At 35.5% G+C, this 13,103-nt stretch overlaps 1 protein-coding gene across 4 annotated transcripts in view; it reads left to right on the top strand.

Annotated features, from left to right (window-relative positions):
- DOCK4 (dedicator of cytokinesis 4) overlaps positions 1-13,103 on the top strand; it is a 256,201-nt gene that overhangs the window by 159,260 nt on the left and 83,838 nt on the right. For all 4 annotated transcript variants that reach the window (XM_055807173.1, XM_055807174.1, XM_055807171.1 and 1 more), the window contains exons 14-20: positions 1,882-2,006; positions 3,465-3,627; positions 5,205-5,311; positions 5,998-6,154; positions 11,929-12,026; positions 12,132-12,215; positions 12,309-12,409. In XM_055807173.1, the coding sequence (XP_055663148.1) occupies positions 1,882-2,006; positions 3,465-3,627; positions 5,205-5,311; positions 5,998-6,154; positions 11,929-12,026; positions 12,132-12,215; positions 12,309-12,409 (835 nt within the window). The remainder of the gene's footprint in view (positions 1-1,881; positions 2,007-3,464; positions 3,628-5,204; positions 5,312-5,997; positions 6,155-11,928; positions 12,027-12,131; positions 12,216-12,308; positions 12,410-13,103) is intronic.

Below are 13,103 nucleotides of genomic sequence, written 5' to 3'. Positions count from 1 at the left end.
TGGTTTCCACCAGGAACTAGATTGATTCAATGATTGCACACACTTAGTAATTCAGCTCTTTTATCCTTGACTTCATACAAAACTATTAAGTGAATACCATCTGGTCCTAGTATTTGTTTCTGTGCATTCTATCTAGCTCTATTCCAGTCTCTATTCATAGTTGTTTCAGAAGAGAATTGATAATAAGTTAATACACTAGCAGATTTTTCCTGCTTTTTTATGGGCATGGTTCTTGAGGGCTTAATAATACAACGGGTTCCTTTTTCTTTTTTTTTTCTTTTCTCATTTGGCAGTGGTTTAGGTTGTGCTTTGGAGGAATCAATTATTTTGCATACAGTGATGGAATAACGTTATAAAAATATGAGAAGACTGTAGCAAGGTCATTGTTTCTGGTGTTTAAAAATCACTGGAGAGTTGCATGCAGTAAAGTAACTGCAAGAAATGTGAAACAAGAGTATCCTGGAAAGTTCAAGCAGATCAAATTAATTAAAATGAAGCCAGAAACTGAGGATGCACTAATTATTTATCAGTTACATATATTAATTAACTTTACTCACAGTACAGGTATCCATCTCATGTTTGATTTCCAAGTGGTACACCTATAAATACACAAAACTGTCATACTTGATTTCTTTTCACCAGTGCTCAGTGAAAATCTGCTTTATTAAAAGAGGGTATTCCCATTGTGCTAAACTTACATTTCACTAGATGAGAAGATATAGTCTCAATTCCTTTTCCTACCAAATCTAGAAATTAGAATTTCAGAGATGCTCCTAATTATGATGCTGTTAATCTTTCACTTTTCTGTGTTTCACAATAGAAGGCCACTTGCTTCCAAATCAGAGCTAGATTCATTTACACTTTTTAGAAATAGGTTTAGCACCTTCAAACAGAACATGGACTTCCCTTCCTTGCCGCTCCAGTCACCACCGGTACTGCTTCTCCTCCCATCCCACCCCCCTGCAACAACTGCCAACCAGTCTTTCTCCCTTTCATCAACCATAAACTTTGTGGTTTGTGTCAACTGAAACTAAAATAAAACTATTATTGATCTCATCCAGAAGATCTGTTTATGGTCTGAAATAATACCTAGCATGTTCCTGTATGAACATGCAAAGAATTTTGATTTAAATACGCTAGCAGCTTTTAATAACTTGTACATACTATGTAGCACTTTGGTAGTGCCTGTATTGGATTTGTGGTTTGAATTTGTTGATGAAGATTTTAATTTCTCAGAAGCCTTTCCAACAAGTGAAAAATAAACTAACTTAGCTAACATTTTGCTATAAACTTTGGAACACCCTGTTAATGTAAAAAGTCTTTAGATCTTTTGGATCAGAAAGACAAATTTGCATGCTAGCAATCTGGGAAGCCTGCCCTTCTAGTAGACAGAACACCAACCTCTTGTTTTGCATCTTCAAAGTAATACACTTTTTTTTTTGAGATTAAGCAAAAAAGTAACAATTTCTTCAGGGAGACATTAAACAGAGAAATGTAATGATTACAAATGAAAGAAAATACATTAATACTGCCTTAGATCAAAAGAGGAATTAAATGAGGTGAAACTAGACACCACTTTCAGTATAGCTAGAGATGCCACTGTAAAGACCAAAAAGAGCCAACAGATGAGTACAAGCCCCTACAACTGGTTTAATATGACATATAATCTCTTGGGATTTGAGAGGGATGAAGCTTTGTCAGCTGTCTTGGTTTATGAAAGCAATTGTTATTATTTAGAGTATGAAAATACTGATAAACTGTGGGTATGGTACTATACCTTGTCTGGAAGAGACGATGAAAGTCTACTGAAGTACTAAAAGCAAAAAGTAAACAAATTGAACTGACTTTTGTACCCTTTTTGTTCGATATGTTTTTTTATAGGTGAAATGAGGAATGATTTATATATCACTGTAGAAAGAGGAGAATTTGAGAAAGGAGGAAAAAGTGTGGCCAGAAATGTAGAAGTGACAATGCATGTTGTGGACAGCAGTGGTCAGATTTTAAAGGTACCTTTGCTGTATGTTTTTCCTTGCTGTAGTTAATTTTGATAGACTTTTGCAGATGTAAATAATCTTTTGTGGCATTGTTTGAAGAGTACAAAATTGCATTGGAAAGGCTGTGTTTATATTTTGGTGAGTTCAGATGTTACAAGTATTTCTAGTTTGCTTAAAACCTTTAGAAAATGCATGTTTGTTTTATTTCTGTGATCAATTATGTGATTCAGATAAACAGCTATAATTGCCAGCCAAATAACTAATGATTCCATTCAGATACTGGAAAATATGGAAGGAAGATCAAGTTTTGGATAATTTTTTGTTTCATAATAATTCTTCTTAGTGGGTATACATTTCTTCATCCCACATGGAACATGTTTTGATAATTTCTAGTTTTTTGTCTGATGTTATTAGATCAGAGATCCTCGATGTAAAAATCACTGCCATGTATCAATAAAAAAATAAATTAATGTTTCTGCTTTTCTTCAGATTTGATTGCATGGTGCTCATGATAGCTTACAAACAGGCAGTGTTTTGTATTTTAATTATTATATGGATGAATCTTTCTCAGATATTTTTCCTGTACTAAAAGAAACTGTAAACTTTTTCCGTATGTATTTAAGCTCTTCCCCCCTTTTATTTTTTTCACGTTTTGCATGATTTTGAGGGTTGTGGGGTCAGAAAATGAAGTTTGACACAAATAGTCTGGTGTGAGTGAATTGTGTGTGTGTGAAGTGAGATTGTGCATATAAATGCATAGTGTGCAATGTATGTATGTTTTTATATATATATGCACATATATACATAAGTGTGTGTGCATATCTTCATTTTTTTATATACATAATAAAAAAAAAAAGAGATTGAGATGCAAAGATGATCCCTTGTAAGCTGTAACTTTTCTCCTCAGCAATTATCTTTCCTGCAGAGAATTAATAGGTATCCTCAAGTCAGGACTTAGACAAATCCATTTGCCTACTTTGCTATGGAGAGACCATCGTGGGTGTTGCAAAGGCAACTAATGCTTTGTTTCTTCCTAATCAGAGAATCTGTATTTCTTTATTTTTCATGCTGGGACATATTACTGATAACGGCAGGGCTACGGGCTTGCTTGAGGACTAAGGATCTTTTCTTGTCTCAGTTACATTCTTGTTTGTTGCTTGGGCATAACAGTGACTAGACCGTGCTGTGTCACGGGACTCCACATTTGTTACTTCAGCCTTCCTGATCACCCAATTCACCTGATGCAACACTTAGATTATCTATGGGGGTTATTCTTGCTACTTTTTCTAATCAGCAAATATTAACAAAGTGCCACAATTTTTGTGGGGTTTAAGACATTGAGGATTGTACCACATGTGGCATTTATGATATGAATATAAATATTAAATAGTCTTCCTTGGATGAGCAGTCCTTGTTGACATCTTACCAGTGAACTAATCTATATTTAAATCATATTTTTTTCTTCATTAGGATTTTATCTCATTCGGCTCTGGAGAGCCACCAGCCAGCGAGTACCATTCCTTTGTGCTTTATCATAACAATGGTCCCAGATGGGCTGAGCTGCTGAAACTGCCTATTCCTGTGGATAAATTCAGAGGAGCACACATCCGCTGTGAATTCCGGCACTGTTCCAGTGAGTGCTGTTCATGACTTCTGCTAGTCAGCCCTGTTAAGCTGCTGTCAGCACATGAGTTTCTGTAATACCTCAGGAAAAAAGACAGCTGCATGATCTTTCTCTGTAACGCTTTCATGACAGCTTCACAGGTTTGCAACTCTACTTGGTGGAACTCAGTGCTTTGGTAAAGTCCAAATTTGGTAAATACCAGGAGAAACCGTTCTAGTTCTATTAAATAGAAATAGGCAACATTTCAGCTGCACATATAAACAGAATTTCAGGTAAACTCCAAATGCAAATTTCAAATTTACCTGGTGAATTACCCAGAATTATACTTGTTCCATAATACATGTTTAGCAATTCAACCAGTGGGAAATACACACAGGTACATACATCACGGTCGGTTAACCATTTTTGTATCACTTTTTTTTTTTTTTTTTTTACTCTATGAAATTCCTGAATGCTCTAAACATTCTGAAAAATTTCAGAGGTAATTTTGAGGTAAAAATTGAGGTCGGGGTTCACATTCTGCATACCAAGGTATGCAAGACAAGTTTCATAGCTATGGTGCTGACTGCTGTCAAGCTCGTAGAGAAAGGTGGATAAAATTGTGCAGTTTTTAAATTGTGGCTGTTTGGCTTTTTTTGTGTAGATATAGCAGGATTTTGATTGTTTAGATTCCCTTTGTGGAAAGTGGCATGCAATGAGTGATAGTATGTTTTGATTTTGAGTATGTAAACTTTAAAATGTAAGAAACAGATAATACAGGAAAAAAATGCATTGATTCCTTTTCAAGATTTCTTTTATAAGCTTTGAAGTAATAAAGGAAAAATTTCAGTAGTATGTTTCATGTGATATATTTTTGCACAATATTTCCTATGTGGTGTAGGTCAGATATTTTTGTTACGGTTGCCTACACCCCCCCAGCTGTGCTAAACCCAGACTCAAAATTCATATGTATACACATTTGATTAAAAACTGATTGATTTTCAAGTGTTCAGCATCTACACTCATTGTCTTCAGTAAAATCTGTGCCATCTCACTGCTTTGTAGTCTGCTTTATATTTAGGTGATGGATGAGTTTTTTTGCATTTGAGCTTAGATAACCACGTTTGAAAATGTTATCTGCTGTCTAACATTCACATAAGGAACAGTGACATCTTGTCATATGTATAGAGGCAGATGCCTTATTTGAAAATAGAAGTGTGGTGCAGTGTAGCCTGAGGCTGACCTAAAATGGAGACCAGTCAGTAGAAGCTGCTAGGATTCTTTTTTCTTGTTGGACTGGCTAGGTCACATTCATTTGCCTTTCCTGGTATTCTATGTATTGTTAAGACTGCATATTTGGTGAATTTTATTATTTGTTGTTAATAAATACCAAATCATTACAGAATACTGCTTTCTGATTTATAGTGAGATAAAAGAAACCATTACAGAAGATGATGCGCAAATCTGAAAAGAAATTTAAGATAATCCTTGTCTGACTATCTCCAAATAGCTTCCAGTATTCTTTCTTGTATTGTATTATATCCATTTAATTTGTCTAAAATGTATAATATTATCTTTAAGTGCTGCTATTCACATATGCATTTCAGCAAAGGAAAAGGGTGAGAAGAAGTTGTTTGGCTTTTCTTTCGTGCCCCTGATGCAGGAAAATGGGAGGACTTTGCCAGATGGCACCCATGAACTCATTGTACACAAGGTAATTTGAATTGGTAATCATTAGCTGTAATGATTCCTCTGGAACATACTTTAAATGCCCAGAAACACTGGGTTGAGAAAGTCTGAATTCATTACCAAATGAGTGATAATTTTGTCACCATTAAAATATCCATTGCTGATAGCTTAATATTAAGCTTCCTGGTACAAACTGCAATTCAATCTAGGTATGTGTTTCAGTGCACTGGTTTTAGTAGATCTTACTGTTATATTACATTGTAGTTATAATGGATTTCACAAAGGTAAGTTCAATTAAAACACACAAAGTGAACTTTATGAAACCTTTTTACCGAGTCGCTGAAGTTGGAAAATCAAGCAAGCTAATTTATGCAGATCTACTCAATGTTACAATTTTTAGAGATATTTTGGTTTATCTGAAATAAGATAGTTATTCCTTTGTTCAGAGCATTCAATAAATTTTAAATTTATGTCCCAGAGAAATTTTAGATTTTAACACCACAATTTGTAGCTGTTCATTTGACATAACCTTTGCGAATTTGTTAGACTTTGATGTCAGATATGAAGCTATGATCCAAAAACGAAGTTACAACAGGCATAGTGAAAATTCTTCAACTTCTGGCAAGAGAAACAACAATAATGCATATAATTCAGGGATTTGGTCCTTTGTTTTTATGCAGTACAGTTACTTTAATTGGTTTGTTTTCACAGTGTGAAGAAAACACAAACCTTCAGGATTCTGGTCGCTACCTCAAACTCCCCTTTTCAAAGGGAATTTTCCTAGGAAACAACAGCCAAGCAGTAAAAACCACTAAAGAGTCCTTCTGGATTACATCCTTTCTCTGCTCCACAAAACTCACACAAAATGGTAGGATATGTTGATTATTTAAAACATGATGAATTCAAATGAGCATGATAGCTACCCTTTCCATGCTAAGCAAGCATGGATGTACTCCAAAATAGCTTATGTTCTATCCATTTTACAAACTGGTTTTCTTCATATTTTTTTATATCCAGATGGAAACCAATGCAGCATGCTAAACCACTGATTTTAAGTAGTTTAAGAATGCTTTTTAGATTAACATCATATTGGAATCAGATGCAACACACTTGGAATCAACTATCAAAACCCAGCTGCTTTACAAAACCTCTTAATCTGTTGTAGAGCTTTTATAAAATTCTTATTGTAGGCTTTAGGCTGTGGCAGTTTGGTTTTAATTAGGCAATGCTGCTTTTCTGTTGTGTCACTTCTCTTTCTTTAAGCCAGCAAACATTTACTACTACTTAAAACAATCTTATACCCTGGTTATATGGAGCAGCAGACAGAAATACATGTGTTTATGCTCTTTATCATTGCTCTGTATAAAATTCTTAAGAGGCTTGTTTATTTGCCATATTAACTACAGTTTGTAACTGAAACAGTTTTCCACAGATTTCTAAATATCATGTATTTGCTTGGTAATGTGTTCCTGACCATTCTTTGATATATCCACAGTTTTATATTATTTTTTCTAAGATGTTTATCACAGTTTTTAAGATCTTGTTTAGCTCTCTTGTGTCTTTACCCTTCTTATATGAGTGATGATAAAATTGATAATTGCTTGCAAATTGATCATAGGTGTTTAACAACAACTAGAGCAGCTTTTAAAATTGAAATAATCATCTTAATTGTCACTATTTAGTAGCAAGTGTACAAAATAGAACCGTTGTTAGTTCTATTTGTGCAAATAGTAAGTGGTCTGTTTCACTGTGCACATCCATTCCATACTCTCATAGCAATTAGCTTCAAAGTAATAAAAGTTAGCCAATAAAAGATTTTCCCAAAGGTTGCTAATAGGCAATCAGAGACAAAATTTGCTTCTGTTAAAGGCCTTGATTTAGGAGATCACGTGAATCTACTGGTACTTACACATGCATGCAAGTGCTGCCCAGAACTTAAGTGTCTCACTGGTAAATAGTTGCTCTGTTGTCTGGGGTTATAATACTAATTTATGTTCACAGTACAGGAGTTACTTTGTACTTGATATAAATAGATGTTTGACATAGGGCATAAAATTTCCTTTTTTTTTTTTTTGAAACCATATTCTGAATAAGAGGGTGTAGAATATCTGAATAATATTGATCCCCTTTTCAGCTCTGAAAGAGTTAAAAATTATTTCAGCAGTACTTCAAAGGGTGGAAATATTTTCAGTAGACAGGCTCATATTTTCTCCAAGGATCTTCTTTGAGAAGTTCATCTTGGTGAGTTTCCAAATCCCCATTCTTTTAAACAAAAATTTGCCAAAACCTATTGCATGCTTAGAAAATGAACATAGAGCAAAGTGTGTGGATATTTGGTCATGTGAGCATTACTTCAGTTATCCCTGAGAGAATGTAGCGTATTTATTAACAGTACAGGATTTAAAAGATCTGTGTATTTACGTTTTTAGTAAGCATTTGTATTGGTATTTTTGAAAATTGCTAATTTTTTTTTTAATTTGTTTTTAAGTTTGGAGATTTTTGTGAAGTTCTCAGAGACCTGTTTGTGTCTACAAACAACAATGTCCAGCCTGGAAATGAAAGTTATGCTATTAGTCTGGCCATGGGGTGGGGGAGGACCCCAAACCCAGACTTGTAAAGGGTGTAACTGAGTTAGGCCACAGCTTTACTAGCTTGCTGGGAAATTTTACTCAGCTGTCACTCTCTCATTGATTGTTCCCACATGCCATCATCTCTTACACATATTAAAATTATGGAGACTGAGGGAAGGAGGTCAATTCCCAGTTGTTGGGATCCATAACTTCCTTACCCTGGGTACTTCAGAAGGGTTTTTAGGATTACTTCCAAACAATCTTCAGACACCTTCTAACCAGAGGAGTCTGTGCGTTCATCAGCATATCTCAGGAGAACGCATCCTTATCTAATGAGTCTGCCAGTTAGCTTTTCCTTAGCTTGGCTTTTGAACCTGGATAGTTAATCAGCTGGTGTTAGCAAAAAAGTATACAGGCTTCTATATATTACATTCTTAGCTGGGTAGTTACATTGCATTATCTTAACAAAAAAAAGAAAAGGTGTGAGAGGACATAGTATTTTTCTACTGAGTGGTTATCAATACAGTCTTACTTAGGTTTTGACATACAGGGAGTTCTCTGCTTGCCAAAGACTAAGGATCCATCCAGCAAGTCAGAATATTTTAGCAAGTTGGCATCCACCCATTTCTCAGCACTGATCAGCACATCCCCAGTAAGCAGCTGTTCATCAGCAGAGCAACTTGCCATACAGCATGTCTGTTGCAAGGCAGAGGTGTAATCCATCTATCTGCATTTGAAAAAAGTCAACCTGGTGATTAATAAAACAAAAGTAACAGGGGGCAGCTTTCCAGAATGACCCCAGTTTGGAGGGAATGTTGGAAACAACAGAAGCAGCCTGTTAGAAAGGGAATGCAGCCAGTTCTGGAATTCGGCTTTTTACTTTTGAAGTACAGTAGTGGTACACCAGGCCAGTTTCTGATGTCTCATGGTTTATAGGATAGAGATGGAAAGGTCATCCCAAACCACTTCCTTATGCACATGATTCTAAACCTTTTATTAAACCTAGCACTTTAGTTTTAAATTACAGACTTTGAGAAGGGAAGTGGTTTGTTTGGTAGGAATGGTAGATCAGGTATAGTCTATTTTAAATGTACAAATCTGATCATGATTAAGAGAAAGTGTTGGAAATGGTTTTTCTTCAGCAAAAATTTATCATCTTTTTCCCTTTTCCAAAAGTGTGTTTTCCTAGTGGGCCTATTTTGGGGCACAATTTTATATTCTCATTTCTCTTAATACATGTCACATTGCTATCCCTTCCCCTTGTGATTCACATGTCAGATTTTCTATTAGTGTCACTTATGCTTGGGCTATTGGCTAATGTTATCTCAGCAATGTCTTTCCTGCTTAGCATTTCACTTGAAAATAAGTGCTTTGAAGTGAGTGTCTTACATATGCTTTCTCTCCTTTTTTAATCTCTCAACAAATCCCTACTATTGAGTGTCAACTATCTTACACCAAGTTCCTCCAGCAAACCTACAAAGTAGTGTGTTTCCTGCTATGAACTGACAGCTTCAGCTAGTCTCGCTACTTCTCAGCTTAAGTTGAGGTTGAACAGAGTGAGGCATAGAAGTCCATTTACTTATTCAAAAGACAAATGCAGTTCACTAGATTTGTAATGCTTGTTCCCTTGAAAATTCCTGAAAGAAGGAATAAGACCTATCATTCGTCCTTGATCTTTGGGATGTCCCTGATGCCTGTGTGGGGCCCTTCATCACTCTTAGTGCAACCCAAGGGACTCTTAATCCAAACCATTCCATACTAGCATGGCATAAAGCAAAACAAAAAAGAAACATATAAATGCATAAAACCACTTTGTGCCTACCAGAACCAATTAAGGCAGCAAAATATTAGTGGAATAGCATGTAGGGTGTTTGCCATTAACACCTCTGACAAGATTTGAATATAGGTGGAGATCTATTTTATGCTATTAAAGACAGAAATATTACTTCATTTTTTGTTGTGGTAGAGAGTAGCTTTCCTGGAGCAAACTGGGAAGGAAATGACACTAAGATGGGTGTGGATCAAGTGTTACTTGACTGTGAAAACAGTCTGTGGTAGAAAGCACCCAAATAGTTGCTGGTGCAAGAGGAAAACTTGTTCTCAGTACTTAAGAAACTAAGAAGCTACTAGCATTTCAGAATGGGATCTTTCTAAGAGAATGCTGGAAAATTGATACTGGACAGTAGTTCAGCTTAAGTTGATGGAAGGGTTGGGTGATGGTTAAGGTTTTCTACTTCAAACAGCCAGGATTTGAGAAATTCTGAAAAGATGGTTGGTGAAACATGGAAGTAGTAAATTTGAATGTAAAGGAGCTTTGGGACGTATTTAATTCAATGGTTCAAAAAAATGTGAAATTTCACTGAATACAACTTGAAAGGAATGCTGCAGATCTGATCGAGTCACAGGCAGAAAATGTAAGGAGTAAGCACAGAACCTGCAACAGAAGGGAGAAAAATAACAGCAATGTGCCAGGATTCAGCAAGGGTCAGGATCAAATGAAAACTGCTGAAAAGCCAAGCCAAGTTTGAAAAACTCTTTTAGGATGTTGAATGGTATGGGAAATGAAATTCCCAATCTCATAGCAAGGTGTTTTTTTCAGCTCTGAAGCTGAAAGCAATAATATATGGCCAAAGAGTAATAAATATGTTACTTTTAAGACAGATGAAAGAGCAGGTATGTCAACTGGGCCATCAGCCTGTGATGAATGTTATGCAAGCATTTACAAGAAATTATGGATGAAAAAATAGATCTGTAGCTAAGTGGACTGTGCTCTAAGATGAGTTTATCAAAGCCATATCATGCCAGAATAAACTCCTTAATCTGTCTTTTCAAACTTGTTATTTTTTTATTATTATTCTTCAAAGGAAATGTAGCAGAACTAAACCATCTGGATTTCAATAACACAGCACACGCGAAATTAGAAAAGATACAGATTACAATAAGAATTTTGAAACTGGTAAATAAAGGCTAAAAGGGAACTAGCAGGTTGCACTGTACTGAAAGGAAATTCTTTCCTGAGTGGAAGGAAAATACTGCTAGATCTGAAGAATTAGACCTGGGATTGATCCTTTTCTTTTCTTTTTTTTTTTCTCTTGAGGTGGAAGGGGGGTGGGAGTGAGAGTTACTTCATTAAAACCTGAGGCACTGGAGAAGCTGTTAATGGAACTTGCTACTAATATGTAGTTGAAAGGGCTCATCAGTTGAGAGGGACAAAATCAGAATATGATACAAAGCAAAGCAAGGTAACTTTGATTTAATAAGTAAGAAAGAGTAAAAATTGGATCAAATCTAATGGTACAAAAGTCATGATCATACCCCAATAGAGTCTCTTGGGGATTCTGCTGTAGCCAGGGAGTTGGGACAGCATTAACAGAAGAAAGACCTGTTTTTCGCTAATATTGTGTATCTTTAAAAAAAAAAAACAACCAAATTCGAGAACATTTATGTCAGGTGTTTACAGCAGCCATTTGAGCTTGCCAATGGTGTAGAAAATAATCTCATCTGTAGTATAGTTACCATTTTGGTCGACAAAGCTGAAAGGGAATGAATTAAAACTGGAAGCATGAAGACACTCATGTGTTTTAGCTCAGAAGAGTTTACTTTCTGGAATAGATTGTGTTGCTTATTTATAAAGCAAGATCTTAGAAGCGTTGTGTTTGTTCTCTAAAAAGACATAGGAAGATGAGTATTTCAAATGTATTCAAACTAGTAGTGAGGAGACTCTTCCTAGCTGTCAGGGGACGGCTCTGGAAGGCATCCCCCAATGGGAAGAGAGACGGCAAAATAATTACTTAAAGATATATTGACAAATATCTGAAGAAAATTGCATGATACAGTTTCCAGAGGAGACTGATTTTAATGACCCAGTACCATGTTCTTATGTTTCTATTGGTGGAGCAATTATGGGATGCAATGAAAATTTATTTTTGGGCAGATCATATTATAGCAAATCTTGAGATGTTTTCTTTTGTTTTAATGAAGCCAAGTTTTACTAAATTGACTGTAATAGTAGAATTTGAAATCTGAAATAGTGCTTTGCTTCCAACTTTAATCTTGCATTTTGTTTTTGCAGGAGATATGCTTGACCTGCTGAAATGGAGAACCCACCCAGACAAAATTGCAGGTTGCCTCTCAAAATTAAAAGAAATTGATGGCTCGGAAATAGTCAAGGTATATACCTTTCTATCCTTTTAGATAGTATGAGGGAAATCATGTATTTTCATGTCACAAAAATACCTGTTTAGTAACAAACTGTCTTTTATTCTCTCCAATCAGTTTCTTCAAGATACACTAGACACTTTATTTGGGATTTTAGATGAAAACTCTCAAAAGTATGGATCAAAAGTATTTGATTGCTTGGTAAGTTTCGTTTTGTGATGATGCTTAACACTGCTTAAGAACTAAGAAAAAGAAAAAAAAAGCTTTTTTAAATTTTTTTCCCCTCACATTTAGGTTCACATAATAAATTTGCTGCAGGACAGCAAGTTTCACCACTTTAAGCCAGTAATGGACACTTACATTGAAAGTCATTTTGCAGGAGCACTTGCATACAGGTGAAGTCTGTACTTTTTCTATCTGATTTGAATACTGACAGTTATTGATTGGTAGACTAAGCAGTATCAATCATTAGGTTAAACTAAATAGTATCATTAGAAATAAAATGCAATGCTTTTTTGAATGTCCAGACTTAGGCCATTAAAAAAGAGTAAATAACTTTTATTTATTAAATAACAGAAAGGTTACTTGCTAATGTTCTAACATTGGCTTAATTTTGAAATTTTTTTCTTCAGTGGATTTCTTTATCTGAATTACTTTGAAAAACACAGGAAACAACACCATCCAGCTGTAACTGTTCATTGACTGTGTAGAGCAGTGCACTAATGAGCATCACTTACTCTGCTGTACTGTATTTGCTACCTAGACTTCCATTAAAACCAGTGCAGTCTCACGAGGCTGTTGGAATAGCAGGGGCAGTCCATGCTGGCAGGGACTCTTCTGGCTTAACTGCTTGTGTATCTCTGTCAAAATCATTCTGCTGCATAAGTAAGGATGGTATTACTTCCTATTCATCAGAGATCTAGGTGACTTTCATCAGACTGAAAATGATCTGTAACTTTGGGCCTGTAGTAATTAGTGAAATCTAGCCGTATATTTTTGACTTTATCAGTGTTTCTCATGTGACCATTGTTGGTTTGCATTTTACATGCAAAGTTAACCCTTCTCCCACTTCTGTGTTATAATACTTTC

This window comes from Falco peregrinus, chromosome 6 (assembly GCF_023634155.1).
Source record: "Falco peregrinus isolate bFalPer1 chromosome 6, bFalPer1.pri, whole genome shotgun sequence".
NCBI lineage: Eukaryota > Metazoa > Chordata > Aves > Falconiformes > Falconidae > Falco > Falco peregrinus.
Note: the sequence above shows the minus strand (reverse complement) of the source record. Positions and strands in the feature narration are given on the sequence as shown.